This window comes from Hydractinia symbiolongicarpus, chromosome 2 (genome assembly GCF_029227915.1).
Source record: "Hydractinia symbiolongicarpus strain clone_291-10 chromosome 2, HSymV2.1, whole genome shotgun sequence".
NCBI lineage: Eukaryota > Metazoa > Cnidaria > Hydrozoa > Anthoathecata > Hydractiniidae > Hydractinia > Hydractinia symbiolongicarpus.
In genome coordinates, this window is record NC_079876.1 from 12,150,056 (window position 1) to 12,172,419 (window position 22,364).

Here is a 22,364-nt window from a genome sequence, read left to right on the forward strand (position 1 = left end):
TATATATATATATATATATATATATATATATATATATCTTTGCTGTATTATTTCAAATTTTACTTAATAATAGTATAATCAGGATAAGATGAACTATTTAAAAAATGAGAGGTAAGCTTTATAAAAAACGGCATGGGGAGATGTGGTACAAATTAAAGAAAAGTGCGCAATTGTGAATGTTTTTTACATTTTTTTTATTTACAGTTTTTTAAAAAGCAAATAATATTGTTATAAATAAAACCACTTTTTACATAAATATTTTTAAATAAATAAAAATAATTTTACAATATAAAATATTTATATAAAAGTATAATATATAATATAATATAATTTTATATATTTTTTCTTATTATTATCATTTTTAACATTCTAAATAATTTTGTTAGTTCTTTTTATTGTCATTTCACATCTTTAAAAAATTTCATTCAAATGAAAAATATAAAGCCTAAAATACACGGTAAGGTTAAACGGACCGTTTAAATGTAAGAGAAAAAATCTATTTTCGGTTTCATAAGGTTTTTTAAAATTTGGACATGTTCAATTTTGCTAAGCTTTTTTATTGAAATTAACAGAATGATTATTGAGCTACTGTTTAAACTAAAGATTTGAGCGTAGTTTTTCGGTTTCTATTCACAGTGCTAGTTCGCTTTTTTTCTGCTGCTATAGCAATAATCACAATGAAGGATATACGTGTTTTCTTTTATTTGGTATTTATTTTTAAATTTTTTTTTTAAAAAAACCTATACATTTTAACACGTGTAGACAGGTGTATTACCTGCCACTAAACTTATAACGTGTTTCTTACAACCAAAAGGTCCGTTTAAACTTACCGTGTAGTTTAGCCTTTACGGAAGATATCTATATTATAATGTCCGTATACGTCAGTTTGTCTGTCACGCAAAATGGTAGCTTAGCTACGCAATAGCGAGAAGCACGCAATGCGGTATAAAAAGGACGGGCGACCCCGTGGATTTTCCACGGGCTAACGACTATTTGTAATAAGTAACACTCTCTCTCTATATTGCATTATTCAGCAAGTTTGAGAGAGTTGGAAACGGGACATACTGTAAACAGCGAAACCACGTGACATGTGTCTCTTGGTAAATGGAAAATAAACGGAAGAAGACTCGAAAGAAATAACTCGAACAGAAAATTGTTTCTCATTGATAATCGAATTTAAGTTAGCAGTACGTTTTACTACAAATAAATTTATTACAATATAAAATAAAACTAAAAAATGGACTCGTTCCTCATCTAAAAAATAAATAAATTTCATGAAAGAAAGTTAAAAATAGAAATAACAAAAGATAAATATATCCAATTGTATAAAGTATCGTCTCACCTCACAAACTGATTGTTGTTTTTCAAAACAAAATCATTTGAAATATTTACTTCGTCCTGTCCTAAAAGATAAATAGATGTGTTATTTTAAAGTATAGCTACTTAAGTATTAGAACAGCCATCGTCATGGCCATGTCTTCTAAATGAGAGACAATCTGTCAATTTGTTCATAAAATCCTTTTATAACGCGAAATTTGTACCATCGCTGTGCAAAAATAAAATAATTTCGGATTACGAAAAAAAAGTTTAACATCGTGAATTTCTTATTTTTGAATGTTTTAAATATCTTTTATTTTAAATATTTTCAGATCTATAATATTTAATTCATGCTAACAATAATAACAATCAATTTCAGAAGATGTAAAATAAAAAACAGTCTGAGTACGAAATTGTATTTTTACTTCTTCTTTTTCTCTTATAAAATTTATTATTTTTAATTTCGTTATAATATATACTTATCTCTTACAGTATCTCCTCTCATTATTTTTACATACATAAAAATTAATGCTGTCAGAATTGTTAACAGCTATAATTATTCACTATTTTTTATTAAAGATACTTTCTACTTTGGACTGTCACAATAATCTACTTGACAACCTCAACATTTTATTCTTAAGTATTTTATTCATTTTATCCAATTTGATATAAAAAAATATTTTTGACATTCAACATTTTATTCTTAAGTTTCTTAAATTTAGATTCATTATATCCTTCAATTTGTTAATTAGTTTATTTCACTCAAATAAAAATCATCCATCCTTTTATTATTGCAAATCATTTCATTCGTTTTTTAACTTTCATTTATCATTATTATTATCAAATTAAAAGAAATAAAAATTCATTCTTCTTTCTAATTTATTAACTTTTAATTTCTTCGCACCAAAATTTAAAAAAATAAAAACATTCCATACCTAAATATTTATTTAAACATTTATTTAATCCTTATTATTTTCAACTTAAAATAAAATACAAATTTATTCTTCTTTCTAATTTATTAAATCAACTTAATAACTTACTTCGTATTCTTTTATTTTTCGTCTTATTATTTCCCGCTTTTGTTCATTCATCCATCCAACAACATCATAAGCTGTTTCTCCATTTTTATCTTTGATCGTCACATCAATATTTTCATGACGCAACAAAACATCAAGACATGAGATGTGACCACGCACCGCAGCCCAATGTAATGGTGTGAAGTTGAAAACATCTACACGGTTGATGTTTGTTACATCATGTCGACATAACATATCTAATATTGTGTGACGATCACGATATGCAGCGTAATGATAACTGTTGTGTTTATCACTATCTTCCGCCCAAACATCACTCCCATATGAGATGAGTATTTCCACCATTGATGTATTGTCGGTGTTCCATACTGTCCACAACAATGGTGTGTATTCATCTTCATCTCTCATGTGAACGATGTTTGGATGAATAGATAGTAATTTTTTCAGTTTCTCGATATCGTTAGATTTAATAATTTCCACGATATCTAAAAATAAAATAGTAAATGAATAAAAATTATAAATTTATAAATTAATGAAATATGATAACGAAAAACTTATGACATCATTAAATACTTTTTTTTATTGTAAAACATTTTATAATGTATTAAACATAAAAAAGTAATTGTGAAAACACAGAAACAAAAAATATAGTAATAATTTATTTTTATTCAAGTTAATATTAATATGTTGACGTCATCATGTATAGGATAATTTGCATCAGGAGAAAATTGTTTTACTTGTATGAACCACGGAAATGTTTCAGTTATTGTCGAGACTATAAAATTTTTCGCTTGTTAAAATAATTTCACATGACATTTTTAATAAAAATCTCGGAAGTAAATATAGCTATTCCTACAATTACTACGATAACATAATGCGTTTTTATAAACCAACCTAGTCTAACACTTTCGTTCCCAGGTTTTTTTTTTATCCATTTCTTATGCGGGAAAAGAACGAACAGGTAAAGATCCCTGGAGAATAGGATTATTTCATGACTTATTTAGCCGTTTTCAAAACAAGGGGAAAAAATTTACCAAATATTAATACTGCCTAGTCTAGCACTCTCGTCACCAGGGATGTTTTATAGCGAAAAGGCAAAAATCTCTGATAACGAGGGTGGCTAGTATGCTTATTCCATGACTCTATTGGCTTCTTACGAACAAAGAGAAACTTTACCAAATATCAATATTGCCTAGTCTAGCACTCTCGGTTCCAGGGATTTTTTATCTATATGGCATGTGGGAAGACGGCGATGAATCCCTAAAACCGAGGCTGGCTAGTATGCTTATTCCATGACTTTATTTAGTTTCTTACGAACAAAGAAAAAACTTCACTAAATATAAATACTGAACTTCTACTTTTTATTTTGTACTCAACTTGCGTTTACCTAACAAATGAACAAAAAAAGCTTTCTTCAGATTGTATGGAGAAAAGTGCAGGATTAAGGTAGAAAATAATCTCAAGCACGCAAAAAGAGTTTCTTAGTTTTTTCAGTAAAAATTGTAAAAATAAATTAAACAGACTTCTTATGAATAAAAATAATGTATAATAAAAACTAGCTACTGCTTTTATCAAAATTAAATTTTCTCTAACCTCACACGATCAGATTTTATCAACATTATTTCTTGAATGAAACATATTCGTTTTGGTTGAGTATGATATAGTGATAAAAATAGAACGACTGTACTCAATATATTCGATTTCGTCTGCACGAATATTGCAAAGATTGTTTTTCGACACGCGATCGGTTTTTTATAAGAACAAGTTCTAAAGAACACGAGACTTAGGTACACAGCTCTTAGTAAATACTCCGTTAATTGTAAGCGGGTTTCTCATGAATAAAAATAATGTATAATAAAAACTAGCTGCTGCTTTTATCAAAATTAAATTTTCTCTCACCTCAAACGACCTATCAACATTATTTCTTGAATGAAACATATTCGTTTTGGTTGAGTTTGATATAGTGATAAAAATAGAACGACTGTACTCAATATATTCGATTTCGTCTGCACGAATATTTCAAAGATGTTTCTCTGACACGCGATCGGTTTCTTTATAAGAACAATTTTTAAAGAACACGAGACTTAGGTATTGCAAAAATTGAAAATAAAATGAGAACAGCTTCAGGCTATTGGTAAAACAAAACTAACCGACTTAAATTTTACCATGAAATGACTTGTTGATTTGCTGGTAATTGTGTTTTTCTCAAGATTTCTATTATGAACAATTTGATGTGAGTCAAATTATTCACCTCCTAATGCAGAATTTACATGCACATGCAACCGATGCAACTGGATGCAGTAGCTCATTATTTTCTCCACTAATGTCCAGATTGGTATACTAGCGATAATTCTTCTATTCTTGGTCGGAACGTTTACAATGAAATGTCTTTTCGATAAGTATGATTTTAAACCGACCGTTGTTTCTTGTTTGTTTTGATCGTGCTTGGAAAAATTCGCTTCGCTGTAAAGTAGAAACAGTTCCTACTATTTAGCGGCGAAATATTTTGATGTAAACTTTTAACTAATCAGTCTGCAATATTCAGTGTTTATTCTTGTGTTTAATACCCACAAGAGCGCTTAAATACAGTATTTTAAATTCGCCAAACGTTTTTCGTTTCCCGTTAAAATCAAAAAAATATTTCGCTGCTAATTTGCCGCCCAATTCGGTTTGTCGGTCAAGGTAGGTCTCAAAAGGACGTTCTCCCTTTGCATACACGTGTTGAGTTGTCCGGTACTGACACGCAAAGTACAATCTTCTTTTGCGAAGTTTGCATCTGAGTTTAAAAATAAAATTTTATCTTGGATATCTATAGAAATCCCTTGTTCCAAATTTGTGTGCTATTACGTTAGATAAAAAATTATAAACAGGCTTAATTAAAGAATTTCACACCACATACCGTGTCTTTGAAATTTACGAAAAATATAAACTACACTCAGGAGACTTTTATTTAATTTTACTTAAGGTGTTTCACCCTAAATTACGCTAGGTCTCAAACGATTTTTCTGGCATCATAATACTGACTGCGCTCTTTGATTGGTTAATTCTATTGTTCTTCGCTCATGTGATCAATATAGGGAAATCTTTTGTTTTAGGCGCAAATGACCTCACTCACCCGAACAAATATAATTAATTTTTGTAATATTTAGGATGTTAACCACGCCAGCTTTGTGCTCATGGCTTGATTGTAATGACGAGTTTGCTGTGAGGGGGAATTGAATTTTAGGGAATTGCTCTTATTTACTTTTAAATTATTAATAATTTGTGCTAAATATATGATTTGAATAAATCGAGCAACCACGAGATAATAAAATTAATGGCAATATTTGAACAAAATTTCTTCTATCGACAATGATGAAAAGTATGGGTTAATATGAAAAATATGGAAAATATACTTTATTAATACCAAGTGAGGTTTCGTATCACTTTTATTGACACCCTTCTGTAACAGGCCAAGTTGAATTATCGATTTTTACGAAATTCGTACGAAATTATTATGTGGGATAAGTTTTATATTTTCTTGTCATGTATTCTTGTATAACAAAGAAAAACACACTGATTGATTTTTTCTTATCGCAAAATATGGTTTACACGAAGGGATGCGTTATCTAATGTTGTTGGGTTATCTGTTATCTTGAATAGCTGCGGCTTATATGAAATGAGGGTTATATGCGGGAAATACGGTATGCATTTTTTCGTACGAAACAAAATTTTATTGCTTTGTGTTGTTTAAGCTGTGTATTAGACATAAAAATATTGAAAAATAAAAAAGTGTTTACTGCGATCTGATAGCTGTTAAAAATTAAATAGAATTTACTTCAGTAAAGATAAAAAAATAGACTTGAGTTTTTAGGAAACTAGGGTTATTAGGAAAATTGCAGCCCATTTGTATCATTTTTGCACCCAAATTGGGCTATTAACAAAGATTTATCTACTTTTATCGGAGCGTTCCAATGATGTAATCGATAACTTACATTATCGTATCCCATTTTTAAATATTTTACAAGTTCCCATTCCCTGATGAGGAAATTGGGAAAACTTGAAACTAATAATTTTCTTCATCGAAAAAATAAACTTCATATATACGAAATGTCAGCAATTTATAAGAGATTTTAGGAAAATGTCAAGTTTAAGTGGTCGATCAGAGTTACTTTCCATACTCAAAATATTTTATACCTATTATTATCTATTATTTGTTTAGTCATTGTCATAAAATAATATAAATAATATCATGACAGAAACTAAGCGAGTTTAGTTTGGTCTATGACACAACAGCAACAGCAGCGCGCCACATTTTAACGGCTCTGGTGTTTTGGTACTGCGAAACCCACTTTTAAAAAATATATTACCAATATGCAAAGTAGCTTTATTTCAACCTGATAACACTCAGTTTTTCTTAATTAATGTCATATGACTAAGAAGCAAAACGTTGTTAAAATTTTGTAAAAAAGTCAATAACGTCTAATAACCTCTTACGTTTTTGGTAAAGGTCTGTTTTAAAAGCAACACTAGATGAAAAAAAGTAGCAAAAATTTTTTTCTTAAAAGGTTCTAGGACTAAACTCGTTTCAGAAAATAGTGTCATTAAGTTGACTTTGCGTTTCCCATGGTATAAGTACAGTAAATATAACTTTGAAACAAATTATATGTTTAACAAATAATCAGAATCATTTTATTCTTGTAATATGGGTAGCGACATTAAATAACCAACAATTATAAATTTTCATGATTTTGAACATCTACTTTTAACGAAATTTTAAAATAAATGTTGCTTTCTCCAAACCACACAATTAGTCAACACTCCTGAAATTATTTCTGCCTATTTTTCACACTAATGTTTTTTATATGTCTTTTAATTTTGACAAAGAGTCTCGTGGTGATTTTCTTGTCTAAGATATGCTGATAACGATAACTATTTCTCTTACCTTCAAATTGGACACCCTTAACGTTTGGAAGTCTAAAAAAATTAAGCATATTTTAATATTCCTCAAGAATGACATGCTTCTCAACACATGGCTACAAAATGTTTTTAATAGGACTTGAATATAATCTTACTCGTGACAATAAGACACAATGCTGTCATCAGATACACCAAGATGATTTTTAGCAACAACACAAAACTTGCACGTTTCACCAATTGCCATGTCATCAACGATGTATTGATTGCAAGAAATGTCAGTTGCTAAGTTATTCCAGGTTGAATTTTTACTTTCTTGTCTTCTAACGGTGTATTTATTAGCGTCCCTTTGCCATCTCAATATGCATGATTTACGTGACAAATATGAGCAAATTATATTGCTCACTTTTCCAGGAGGATAAAGGCTAAAATTATTAATATTGCATTTATATCATATTATTTAACAAAACTAATGACTTTACTTAATAAAATAAATTATAAGATGATCAAAATTTTGTCAATAAATTTTTTTATTTTCATGCTTAGCAGCAGGTTAACATTTTTAACATCAGAAAACTCTTACAATGTTTTTATTAAGTACAGAATAGGCCCTGACAGATATGTCGTGATTTTTTTGCCTCTCTAGAACAAATTTCACAAAAGAAAGGAGAGAGGATTGCGAATGATCACACTTTGGTCATCTCGTGGGGGTTTTTTATTTTAATATAACACAACCCTTACCATCCAATTCTTTAATATGAATCACTGAATTTAAATTTTTTTAAGAACTATTCAAAAGAGAATTTGTTCTCTATTGTTTAAAAATTTTACTTACTTTTTCATAACGATCTCATGCGCATTTAGGCGTTCATCCGTTGCCTGAAAACCAACATGTTCCAAATCTTTTATCATTTCTTTGAATTTCCAATATTGTGGTTTAATGTTAAAAACTATTTTATTGTTACTTTTCATAGACTTTGTGAACGGTATTTCCGTATCTTCATCGTTTGAGACTTCTAGATCGTATTCAACCAGATGTTCAGTTAACAGTTTACTGATGATATGACCAGTTGATGATTTTACTGTACCTGATTGGTAAACGTTGGACGTTGAAACAAGGACTAGATTTTGTGTCGCTCTGGACATTGCTTCTAATGTCAAATGTTTTAACTTGCAATCATTGCTTTTAATTATACAGATGCATTCGGCTGCTTCAACTCCACGACTTCCCTCAATAGTAGTGAGCAGGTTATAATTTTGCCTCTGCAAGGGATTTTTAACTATGATATCATCACAATTTAAAACTTTCCAGTCAGTGTACTTGTCGTAGTGAAGAAAATCAATCTTTAATAGTCTTAGTAATCTATGAAAAATAGCTTTTTGAGGTATTGTGTTATAGATGAACAAACGTTTAGTGGCACGATGCAAACATACATCTTGTAAAACAAGTGCTAACATTGGTATAAACTCCTTGTCTGTTGTTGGAGTATTTGCCGGATGTATCAATAACGGTTTTGTTCCTTCGATATTATGACCGATTGAATATGCTGTATTAAATTTTAATGAAGTGTCAATTCTAACATTACCCGACAGATCCTCATCTTGCATGGAAGCTGCAACGACATCAATATCAACTGGTGTTTCAAATACTTCTTCTTCTCCTTTTATTATTGGCGTGGCATTGCTACTGGTAGTTTTTCCTTGTTGTTGTTGTTCTGGTGGTGGTGGTGGTGGTGGTGGTGGTGGTGGTGGTTGCTGCTGCTGCTGCTGTTGTTGTCGCCGTTGTGGCTCTTGCCGCTGTTGTGGTTGTTTTTTCCAAATTTTGGAAAGGAAATTCAGTATTTTTTCGATATTTGTTTTGGTGGACATTCCATCTTTTGATTCCTGATCGGGAAGCTTCATTGTTACCTTGTCTTGTTCTACTTCATTTTCAAAAGCCTTTAAAAACTGAAAGATTATCCGGGTTGTTCTCATTGCTCTGTTAAGTTTTAATACTTCCATTCCTGTTTCTTCATACTTGTACTTGTCATGTATTGTGACTCTTTGGTGTGAAATTAATGTTCTATGTTTCTCAATGGATTGTGGGAAAAAAATGATGAAGGATTTATTTAATTTGTCTTCAGTCTCCAGATAGTGTTTGAGCAAAGATGATTCTTCCTTGTTAAATAACTCTCCATTTAATTCATCAATTATTAGATGCAGGTTTTGGTCAACATGTTTCTTAACCAATGACTCTAATAGCTGGTATGGTGTTGGCACTTCATTCATTTTCAAATCCTTAGCTAACTCGACATTATCCTTTACAACAACTTCGACAGCGGCTTTGTAATTAAACCTTTTAGTATGATTGACAATATCCTGTTTCAGCAATGTGTTGCCGTCCCAAATAACATAGTATATGATCGATCTATTCTCAGAGCGCTCGTAAGCAATTTCCAAATGTGCTAAAGCTAGCACTGTCTTACCACTGCCTAGAGGACCGATTATAATTTTTTTTAAAGTGTTGTTGTATAAATGACGGAGTTGCTGTGGAGAAAGTATTAACGAGCTTATTTGTTCGTGGACGTTTTTACTGAGTGAAGGAACAGAATAGAGTGCTTTTCTAGTAGCCATAAAACATATGACTTTACCAACTATGTTGATATACCGTTCCTTGTTATCCTTAACATTATTTTGTACTTGTGAGCTTTGCAAAATATTTAAAAAGAACTTCATTATATTTCCATCCTCAGCCAAAGTTTCTTTGGAGAGTAAGTTGCAGTCTACACAAAGGTGGATATTTTCGATATCTTCGAAATGTGGTGCAGCTACAACATTAACCATTGTCAGGTGACCTTTTTTAAGATATTTTTTAGTGATGATAGATAGCTCCTTCAAGTCTTCTTCGCCCGCTTTGACTTCATCTTGTATTCTTACTGCGTCGGTTGTTTCTGTGTATCTAATGTTGACGATATAATTTGGCAACACAAGTAGAATTCTTTTGTTATCAGTAATTGTGCTTTCCAAACTCAAAGAAAATTCTTTATCCAGTTTTAGAAATCGAATATGTTCCTTCGTGTTATAATGAGTAAATATTGTAAACAAACGATGTTGTAATTCGATTATAACATCCTTTATCTTTTGTGCGAATAATGAATGTGTGACTTTTGGCATTGGGGGTGGAATTTGTAGTGGTTCTTCCATGCATTTACCATTGACGGTGAAATAACGCTGGATGTAATCTCTTTCAAATGCTTCGTACTCCTTAGGTTCCATTGTTTGCAGGCTACCACCACATATAAATTCAATTTTTGTTTCTTCTCTTTCTGCTCCTACAATGTATTTTATCTGTTCAGATATTCTTCCACTGTTGTGGGTTCTAACATCAAAATAGCTGGTTGTACACATATGTGCTCGGACCAGTGCAATATCTAATTAAAAAAATTATTTTACTTTGCAACATTTCTACACAACCAATTTTAATCCAAAGTAATGTACAAAACAACGCGCTAGAGACGTCAAAGTTATGGTGTAGAGTACAAAACGTTATTTTTTAAGAATCTTTGCAATAATTTTTATATATTTTTGCGTTCGCATAGCCAAAGTAAAACTTTTCTCGAGGTAAGTGGCTTGCATCGTTGAAATGATTGCTATTCTAACAAAATCTTGACAATGTTTTTCATGGTTCGAATAATATTTTAAATAAACCCTTACATTTGCTTGTAAATATAGCTTTCCAAACTTGTTTTACTTGTGCTCTGCCCTGGTGCACATCCACATTAGTTAGTAATGTATTTTTTGTGTTCTATTTTTATTTACATTGTTCCAACTCCTTATTTATTTTTTCGAAGAAAAATAGCGCCTTGAACTTTTTCTGGATAGAATACATCATCTAAATTTACTCACCTTCAATTGAAATCAAATGAGTTTTACTTTCACTGTCAACTAACGTAATGGATAACCCATTGATAGATTCAGCATTGATAGATTTGTGATTGTAAATAAGCAGTAATAGTTTTCCTTCTTTTTCTTCTACAAAATAATCGTCGCCGAAATTAAGTTCTTTTGATTGTCTTGTAAAATTTTTAGTAATAATAGTTTGTATACTTTGTGCAGACCAGTTGAAGCAGTCATCATCAAATTTTATTACAAAATCTCCTTGAAAATTTTTTAGTAGCATATAACTAAAATAAGGATTAAAATATAAATTAGAATAGAACCGTAATTTCTTTCTAAATCAATAGTGTTTAAATGACAAGTTTTTGAACAACACGATGACAACAAAGGACTTTACTGTTCCCATTCCGTCTTTCAATCTTTCATAATCATTTTGAATGTTCCTAACTCCGTTTTGGTTTTTTTTACATCAACTTGAATATAAATAAGTCCATTCTTTAAGTTATTTAGATTTTACTTAATGTTGTCTTTGTTTCTATTTACTTTACATTTTTGTATTTCAATCAGTGCTGTCATAATTTTAATCTGATGTACTCTTATTGCTGATGACTCTCCTATGCATTGAAATCATTACAGAAAAGTGATTTAGTTACACCAAGATAAAGTGGAATTTAATTGAATGGTAACTTATTTACTTTACCATATTTGCCTTTTATGTTAAGTTGACAGAATCAATTTAATGATAGAACAATATAGAAAAAGAATTACACACCTGGGTTGTTCTTTTATAGTTTCTTCCAACTGAGAACTCTTCTGATCACATGATGATGAAGAAATAGTTTGCTTTACTATTTCTGCTAATCGATTATAATTCTCTTTATTCTCTTTAATACCATCTTTGTTTTGCTGAATATTGTCTTTATTTGCTTTGATGTCATCTTGATTTTGTGTAATACCATCTTTGTTTTGCTGAATATTGTCTTCATTTGCTTTGATGTCATATTGATTTTGTTTAATACCATCTTCGTTTTGCAGAATATTGTCTTTATTTGCTTTAATGTCACCTTGATTTTGTTTAATACCATCTTCGTTTTGCTGAATATTGTCTTTATTATTGTTAACATTGAAATTTAAAATTTCATTATCTGCTTTCATAATTTCGATCTTAAATAAGTCTAAGTCATTCAAGCAACCAGATTTTAAATCTTTAATTTTCGTTATGTCGTATCCGAGTCTTCTTAATATACCTTCTATGGCATTCCATAGCTGATTATATTGTGCTGAACTCATTGCTCTTCCATGCATAACATTATTGCGCTCATTTCTGATTCGAATGATGTCAGCACCGACACTGAAATCATTTGGTTGCGGTGTTCTGGTCCTCCACCCACCAATTGGTGGTTGTATACCGTGACAACAATTAATTAGAACGTCACATAAAATAGTGATGTCAAACAATCCCGAATCTGTTTCCTTATCTTGTGGAAAAACGATTTCCAGCTGATCTCTTTTCAAATGGTTTAAATGTTTCTTATATTGTTTTAATGACAAATATAATTGTTTCTTATCCCTTGGCATGTTGCCACGGGCAGGATCATGTAAAATTTCACGTAAGTGGTCACAACATTCATTGAGAAGTGTGACCAATTTAATTTGATATTCATTGTTTGCGATCAATGCGTGGTGAGAAGATCCTGTTGGAGGTACTGCCGTTGCCATGACTATAATATCTATAAGATAATTTCAATTTCAATTCAAGAAATATCAATACAAGTTTTTCATACTGTTTATCAACAAAATTACTAGAAGTTGATGGAAATTCGCCTATCGCAACAAAGTCGATAGAGATACATTGCATTTGTTATTTTGTGTCCTGTAGCAACATTAGATCAATTAATTAAAAGAACAACAACACACCCGCGTTGACGTTCTTTCTTCAAAAATGCTCTTAACAGAACGTTTCTTCTGTTTCTACATATAATGTTTATTAGTGCGTTTGTTGGTTGTTTCTACGAAACAAATCATAGTTTTAATACTACTAAATTAATTATTCAGCATATAGGTTGTAGTATACCGATAAACAATTTGTAAAATGGCTATTTTTAAATTTACCGTATTGTTTTATTTGTTTTTCATCACAACTTTTTAAAACTGATGTGAGATCACATTTTTTTACTTTCTCTTACAATAATATTAGAGAAAGGGAGACTATATAACGAATTCTTTACAACTTAAGACTTCACAGTGTCCCAATTTGTTTTTAAGATATAATTTGGCGGGTTAAAGTTTTGTATAACTGATTTTTGATTGGTTTGAAAAAACAAAAGATAAGATTGGAATTTGAAGTACGTTTTCGAATTTTGTTCCACTCTACCCCTCTTTACTTCTTCAGTCTGAATGGAAATACTCCAGATTGTGCTTTAACACCCATGTGTTACCACAGTCTATTTACGCAACGTTATCAGTAAGGAAAACAGCCCAAGACTTTTAAAAATATACATAAACCTAAATTCCGACAAAGTGCGAGTATAATAAGACATTTGGCTGTTTGGCAGGCCAGTCAAATGATCATGTAATCATTCAGTTGAGTCAAGAGATATATCAAACCTTATTGATCTCAGCACAGCATTCGCTACAGTTAGTCATGAAATTCTATTATTATGGCATCATAAATACATGATTAATATATTTGGTGTTATATTGAATCGCCGGTGGTTCTTGGATTTTTCCACGTAATGCCAACAAATGTAATTAACAACAGACATATTCTGCATGCATGTCGCAAAAAACATATCGTGTTACGGGCACACAAAGTAACGTGTAACTTAAAGACGGGACACCTTGTGTGTTTTTTATGGGTTAACGACTAGTCTATATTAGGATACTCACTGTGTCAAATGGTAGCTGCAAATGGTGACGGGAATATTTTCGTGGATATTCCTGGCAGATGAATTCTTGTGAATTTTTTCACGGGATAAGGACTAGTTTGTAGTAATAAGCACACTTCGAGAGAACTAATTTACTTATTTAATCCTTTATCATAAAATGGTGACAGTGTATAAGAAGAATAGGTTGTTTTCATTTTCTTTTAAAGCCGCTAAAACCGTTATGTCTAATTTGTTAACTTTATCGACGTTACGTCGCGACGTTAAAGCCTTTTAGACTGCCGTCAATCCGTTATGAAATTAGCGAAGCCATTGCATTGCACTTTTGAGTGTGAGGCTAAAAAAGGGAAATCTTTTAGAGGCAACTGGCATCAGCTGCTCCACCCTAGGTAACTGGGGATTACCTACATTCAAAACTTGATTAATTAACCAGCGCTGTTTGCGACAAAAAGCAGACATCTCTGATCACTCTTCCTTTTTTTATCACGTTCAACACAAAATTTGATGAAAATTCAAAAGGTGTCTAATAAAAATTCGAAAAATAAATAAAACTACAATAATACTATTTAATAATTATTATACTGTTCGCAATTCGTGTTTCCGCAACACGACTTTTTTTCTCGCGCGCAAGCAGACAAATAGAATACGGCTTTTATTAAAGAGATCAAAGAATGTTGACACAAATGTCTGTGGTCTGGTGAGTACTCTTTACAGATGACGCATGTGATTAAAATAAACCTTCGCAAGTAAACCACATATAAATATTTGTGATAAAAAAACTTATAGACAGTTAACCTGAAATAGCTGACTGGTAAATGATAAAAAATGATCATAAAGCAAAATAAATTCAAAAATAGACTTATTTAAACCGAAGTTGCGCAAAATTTTTCAAAAAGGTTTTTACGCGTTATAAAGGTACTGCCCGGTAAAAAATCAAAACTTGATATTAGTTACATGGAAAAGTAAAGAAAAAAGTATTTTAAATACAACCAAAATTGTCTCTCATAAAGGTGGGTTTCCATTAGAGCGAATCTTCCTATGGCTCTAAAATTACACAAAATTTTAGTGCGACAGGAGTTCTACGCTGTAAATGAGTTTCAAATTATTATTCAAATTATTATTTGTGCGAAATTTTCTTATGTGAACACACGCACTTCAAGATGGCAGACAGTTCAGAAAAAAGAAGAAGCTGTGGCCTTAATAGTAAAAAAAAGAGACGAAGAAAATCGCCATTTTCTCGTGTTCGTCAAATTTATAGAGAAAGAGAATTGAAAGGAGTGCATAATCAACTGCTTTGAGAAGTGAAATTGCACAATGAGGGCAATAGTTGTCATCTTGGCCAAACTTGGTGATTTTGTTGTAGGGTCATTCTTGTTATTTTAATAATTTCAACCGCCGCCTCCGAATAAGAATCAATATCCTCCTCATCCTCCGGAGCCGTTATATTTGATTTTGTGTCTCTAATTTGAATACTTATCAAGCCAAGACAAAAAAGAGTATTTCTTCAAAATTTGACACACGATTCAACGTCAGCCAAACCTGATCCCGATGCAAATTTCCTTTTTAGGTTATTCCTTTCCTTGCTGTATCTTTTTTAAGTTGTCCCATCTTTGAAAAGCTTAACCTTAAAACAGTTGAATATAAAAACATTTTTTCCAATTAAGTAATAGAATAAGCTGAATACGCTCAAGGTTTAACAGCACAAAAATATAGCGCATTGAACTGACGAAAAAGGATAAACTTTACCCTCTTCACATCCTCAACTTTACCCTCTTCACATCCTCAACTTTCCTCCAAGCATTTGCCACTCGATCTTTTTTCTCGATACTCCTTTGCAACTTTTGTCGTATAGACATAATAAAATTTCGAACAGCCTCTGCTAAGTACTCATCTTCCCTTTAAGTTGCACCTATTTGTTTTTCCCGTTAAATAACACTTGTTTTACAACACTGCTTGCTTTATAACACATATGAAACTATTTCTTGTGCTCAACACGTGTAAGCATGTGCTGAAGTTACACTTCAATAGAATCTGATCAATTTCTTTAAAAGGACATTCGATATTTCGTTGAAGTTGCACATTCGGGCGAAAACTCAGAGCGATAAATATTAAAACTTTGTGATAATTGTCGCTCTAACTATCGCACTGAAATTGGGCGATAAGAGCAAAAAAAAGTGTCGCTCTGGAATTTCCACCAGTGCGAAAAAAATCAATGGGTCAAAAAAGCCAGAGCGATAAGAGAACTCGCACTGATGGAAATCCAGCTTAAGTTTAAACTGAATTTGTTTTACTTGACCATGCCATTCTCAATGCTCATCTTTACTGAACTTCGAAAGCGGAAAAGGACTGGGTAAAAACATTAATATGCGCAATTTATGCAATGACGTATTCATTGATTTACCGCGTGTAGAGATTGGCGCATGCAGTTAGAGAAATAACGAAAAAATGTTAATGATATTTCCAATAGAATTTTTTTACAATTATCAATCATGTTCACAAACAGAAATGTAAACATAATTGAATTTCAGTTTGAGCCAGAACGACTCAATAACAAACAACAAATTCCCTCTTATAATGACAATGAAGCAGACACACCAGATCAGTGAGTGGTGCCTATGTGCAAAAGTGCGAAAGGATGCCTATAGCTGTTGACTGTTTATGCTGTAACGAGGTGGACACTATATATTACTTCCAGCTACGCTACCTATAAAATTTGACCTCACATTTTTCTTTTGGTTGTATTATAAATGAGCGCCTGGGTATAAGGTTTCTGTTGTGTTTTTGAGAAGAAATGTATAACACAGCACGAAGATTTCAACGCTGTTGTGATTTTAAACAACACTTTGTGGACAGCGATAGTCGCTCTTCACAATCAGGAAAGCCGTAGACTTAAAAAAAGGACGAAGTCTCTAACAAATAAGTCGCTAGCACTCTTGCTTCGAATCTTTTTTGAGGATGATATTTTTAGATCTTATCGATATGCGGCATACCGCCAATTTTATTGGTTTTGTTCATAACCACTTGGGAAAAGGTGTTCGTCGGGTGATACCATATTGTGTCGTGTCTAGGATACGTAAAGAATATCCAGGTCCGAATGGTGGTGTATACTGGCTTCAAAGAAAGTGAATAAATACCTGAAATTGATTTTTCTCACACAAATTAAGTTGACGACGAGAATATTTGATTGTAAATTAAAAATAACAGGCTTTTTCAGAAGAGGCGTGCGATCGCACGCGCATGCCTTGGCATACGCGTAAAACACGTGCGATGGCACCCTTCGAAATATTTTTTGGAGACTCGTTAGACAAAATGCCCGCCACATTTCCAGTTTGTTCGGAGATGTCCTTAGCTCGTTTAGAACGTTCATCGGACAAAACCTCGATAGATTTCCGTCTTGGTCGAACACTTTTTATCCATCAGCAAGCCTATTCATAGCCAACCTGACCATCCTAGCTAATTCACCGACTCCTGACTTAGTTAAAAGAACTACGTAGACATGAATCTCTTTTGCCTGACCCCTTCGTCGTTGGTAACCAGGTCTTACACAAGAAATCCAGCCATGCGGTTCTTAACTAATGCGGAGGTGAACGCTGACGAAGCACGGATGAATCAAGTCCGCAAAACTGCACTTACAGGCGGAACAGACATTTTATCATGGATTTAATTGTAGATAATTTCTTCATTTGACAAAACAATTGGAATCCATAGCAAGTCCGAATTTACCGGATTTTTTTTTTCATGCCCCAAGTGTTATTTAAACAATATAAATTGGCAAATGTGAAATGTTGCTACGGCTATTTTTTTAATCAAAAACAATACATCTACTTTGCTTGTTACAGACAGACTAGAACTAGCGTAGTAATGTACTAATTTTTAAACCCGTGGAAGAAACCACGTGCAGAAATTTTTTTTAATTTGTTGTTTCTTATCATAAAACGTTTGTTAATTCAATGAAAAAGATTTAAACAAAATAGGCAACGTGAATATGTCCCAACATAAATTTGTGACAAAGTATTTACATTCATGTAGTTACACAACCCGCCAGTAAGATTAAATTGGCAGACAATGAAATTCCTAGCAAGTGAAATGACTTTAATTTTGTAACGTGATTTGTTCTAACCAATCAAGAATGTAAATGGAAGTTTTTAGGGGGATGTTTTTTATAGTCGCTTTTGTAAAAGAAATATTCTTACATACAAAAATAACATGCAATTATATATTATTAATGATTATATCTAACTACAAAAAAGGTCGTTCTGCATAGACATAATTACAAACTTAAACTTATGGAATATATAGCTTCATCCACGACTAATCTATATTATTAATACCCGTCTACGTCTGTCTGTTACGCAAAATAGTACGGCAAGTAGCAAGACACACGCAATGCGGTGTAAAAAGGGCAAACAAATCCGTGGACTAGCTTTAAATAGTCTCTTCACCGAAGAAGGTTTCAGTAAACAATAAAAAGTGATGTCAGAAAGATACAAGATGCCCTGGGGACGAGGTTGCTCCTAGTCAGGAGGTTAGGAAGTCGAACTGGCTTAACTTACATAAAGGCCGAAATGCACGATTGTATTTTAATGTCTTTTATTTATTTCCATTTTAACATTTGACGTCAATAAATCAATACACGTCCATTTTTATTTAATTACTCTCATTCTCCTATCGCTATCACTTTTGTCTACCTCAGATGATATGTCCAAATTTCATATCGCTCTACTTTCGTAAACAACAAAATCCATGGTTTTAATTAAAATTATCTTCTTTTTACTTTCGTCTATCTGACCACGAAATTGTTTACATGTAATATTTTCTAGCACAAACACCCTCCTCCATATAATAAAAAAAATTATCGTTATAGTACACCCCTATTTTTAATTTTTTGTGAGAAACCTACTGTAATGCTTTCGATAAACGCTCGCTACGTTTATTTAAACTCTTTCTCAATTTATTGTTTTGTCCTTTCAGTATTTTCTTTTAATAAACGCTCATCTAATAAGACCACCACCTTTTTCTTTAAAGAGCTGTTTTAAACTCGTCCCAGCAACTTTTGTCTGTTCATTAAAAAAAGACACAAAAGGCGCTGGAGACGAGTTTGGGGCTGTTTAATAATGATATTCATGAAGCCCACTTTAAACATAAGGAAGAAATAAGATATGATAAATGCTGCACTAACTTTTAATATAATGATAGAGATAAATTAAAATTGTAAATTTTATCAAAAGTTTCTTTCTTAAACCTTCATCTCCAGTTCTAAATTGGACGCCCCTAAAGATACACAGCCGAGCGTTTTTAAAGCATTGTAGTATATGTATTAAATTCCTTTATATTAGTACTAAAAGTATTAGTACTAAAAACGTCAACGAAGGAGAGTTTTTGTTACAAAAGTGTATTTTGGAATGCAAACATTTTCAAGTATTTATTTATTTAATTACACACAACTTGTCATGAGAAGAACATGAGTCATCATTTTTTACTTTTTTACACTCTCTTGCTCTATTGTCGGATGAGGTTGATTTTACTCAATTAGCATTTATTTTATATGAAACATGTTTATAGGAAACTCACATATGAGTCTCTGTATTAAAAAAATTAAGAACATTTGCTACTAGATCGCTGTGATTAATTTTAAAATAAAAGGTTAAGAAAAACCTTCTCATCAAACCTTCAAAATCAACATTCTATCTGTTTTATAGATGACAAAAATGCAAGTGAACAAACTTAATGCAAGAAAGCAAAATAAAAAGACAAGGAAATAAGGAAACCAAAAAAACACAACATGAAAAACAGACAACAGCAGTATAAAATCGAAAATATCACTTCAATAATATTTCAAAAAAAAAATTACTAAAAAAGATGAAGAAGTGACTAAACTCACCAGTGTAACAGATTTATTTTATATATATATGTAGTTATATGTCCTGTCCTGATATTCTTTCAACGTTAAATGCTGTTCGGCTGAAAAAAAAAAGAAACTTTGAAGAAACAAGGAGACTTAACATCGAAATTATCAGTCAATAAGATTTTATCAAAATAGATGGAGAACAACTGACTAAACTCACCAGTGTAACAGATTTCTTTTATATATATATGTAATTATATGTCCTGTCCTGATATTCTTTCAACGTTAAATGCTGTTCGGCTGAAAAAAAAAGAAACTTTGAAGAAACAAGGAGACTTAACATCGAAATTATCAGTCAATAAGATTTTATCAAAATAGATGGAGAACAACTGACTAAACTCACCCGTGAAACAGATTTTATATATAAATATTTGTATATAAATATATATTTATCTTTTTTTAAAAAATGTGCTGACGTTAAAAGCTGTTGAACTTTCTTCGCTGAAATCTAAAAGTTTATGACAAACCAACCCTAAAATATATTATGTTGTCTTATTGGTAATCGTCATGCAACATTGATTACATATATAATTATTCTTTTGTTCAACATAAAACAAATTATTTATATAGTCATGGTGTAATATAAAAGGTATTGTAATTATAATAACCAATCATATTTCTTTTCGTGTTTACGTAAGCGTTTTTTTTCTCTAAACGACGTAAATCTAATCACGTGACTATTAAGTTGCTTAGAACTTTCACAATAAAATCTTCCTCATGCTATTCTTTAACTAGAACACAACAGACTTTAACTGCGTCCTACGGGACTGGACTATGATCTGAGCGACGGGTCTGTTTACGTGAATGTCTCGGGGCGAGAAACACGGCGAAAGGTGTTTGTATGCCCGTGAACAGGAAAATATACCAGCAGGTAGCAGTCACTGATGCTTACTGCCCTTGTTCTGTTAATAATCCATGGGAGTAGCTCATTTTGACCCAGTTGTAAATAAATGGAGTGCTGCAATGAACAGTTCTGGTAATTTAATAAATAAGGTAGCATTTGCTTATTTGTATAAAATCTCGCTAGTATTAGTAGAGAACGATCTAGTATGTCGTTTGCAAGTAGCAAAAGAAAACGATGTAGTAATGTTACGCACACATTTGGCAGTCAAGTATGTCCGATGGGTGTCATGGGACTATACTCGTCTATGTGTACAAGTGAAAACATGACTAAAAGTAATTGATTGTAGCATATGTTGTCATTATATAGTAGACATTAATCACTGAGCATGGCAGTAAACATAGATGTGTCAAAGCGGTAGGTTAGAGTAAAAGCAATACCAAGATTCTTTTCAGGAATATATAGACTACGGGTAGGTGACGCCGGTTTTTACCTCAAAGGTGCACTTAAATACCGTTCTATTGACTAAACAAGGGCTGAATTTCTTTTTTGCGAGGTTAGTAAAATATTCGCAAAAGAAAATGTACGATGGAACTGCTTTTTCATTTTCTTGACGAGAAAAAACGGAGATAGTCGTGTTACTATTCTTTTCCGTTTGTTTATTAATTTTCCAAATTTAGAGTTTTAAACTCCAGCTAAACAATAACAAACAAGCATCAACTCCGTTATGTTTATACCTTTTTCCAATTGTTGTTTCAAAACTTATTTTTTCATTATATATATTTATTTTTGCTCAATTGATTGCTAAAGCAACAAACTTTGTGGATTGTATTTACAAGAAAAGGAACAAAAGTGGTTTCTATGTTGATATTGAAAACAAAATTAGATACATACAAATAAATAATTTTGTTGATGTCTATGTTAGAGTGACTATGGTTAGAGATAGTCAAGCTGTTATTACGACTCCACAAAAAGGATTAACGAAAATTATGAAACCGGAGATTTAGTACTACAAATTAAATTATTCTTGTGTTCACGGTGGAAGAAAACTACAAACGAAAGACGGCAGACCATTTGGAACCATGCCACAAGTCAGTCCGACCTTCATCGTCACAGAGAATACTACGAGAAGAGTGCGCACCCATGCAAGCTAAATAAAACCAGAACATGGGAGAGGTTAGGTGCTGTGAAATTAACTTTTTAGACGAATGTTCCTATAAACAATTATCATAGCGACGAGTGTGCTTGGGATGGGTCGTTAGCTTAATTATTTGTTTTATATAATATTTTTAACTCTTTTTACTTTCATCTACCTGACCACATGATATGTTTAAAGTTCATATCGCTTTACTTACGTAAAAGCCCATAATGGCTGTAATTGAATATGTTTTGTTTTTAGTTTCGTGTATTAGACCACGATATTGTCTATGCGTAAAATCATCTAGCGTAAACACACTCCTTCGTATAATTCAAAAATAATTTTTATCTTTTTTAGTACACACCTATTTTGTATTTATCTGTCAGAAAACTTACCTTATTGTTTTCATTGAACGCTCGCTTCTATTATTTAGGCTTCTTTACGATTGAATCCAAGTCCCCAATCTCTGTAA

The 22,364-nt window shown here is 31.8% G+C and overlaps 1 protein-coding gene across 9 annotated transcripts; it reads right to left on the bottom strand.

Moving 5' to 3' along the window:
• Positions 1-1,153: 1,153 nt before the first annotated feature.
• LOC130629447 (uncharacterized) lies at positions 1,154-22,364 on the bottom strand. 9 transcript variants are annotated; one of them, XM_057442641.1, is made up of 11 exons: positions 22,288-22,364; positions 20,074-20,153; positions 19,890-19,969; positions 11,896-12,853; positions 11,133-11,410; positions 8,083-10,657; positions 7,406-7,672; positions 7,276-7,307; positions 2,358-2,836; positions 1,343-1,403; positions 1,154-1,254 (listed from the first exon to the last, which is right to left on the bottom strand). In XM_057442641.1, exons 4-10 carry the CDS (start codon positions 12,840-12,842, stop codon positions 1,389-1,391), a joined length of 4,593 nt encoding a protein of 1,530 aa, XP_057298624.1. In that variant the 5' UTR covers positions 12,843-12,853; positions 19,890-19,969; positions 20,074-20,153; positions 22,288-22,364; the 3' UTR covers positions 1,154-1,254; positions 1,343-1,388. The 9 variants fall into 9 exon arrangements, with proteins under 9 accessions (XP_057298624.1, XP_057298623.1, XP_057298629.1 ...); XM_057442640.1 differs by lacking the exon at positions 22,288-22,364 and adding an exon at positions 20,257-20,385; XM_057442646.1 differs by lacking the exon at positions 19,890-19,969 and having other exon boundaries at positions 11,896-12,844.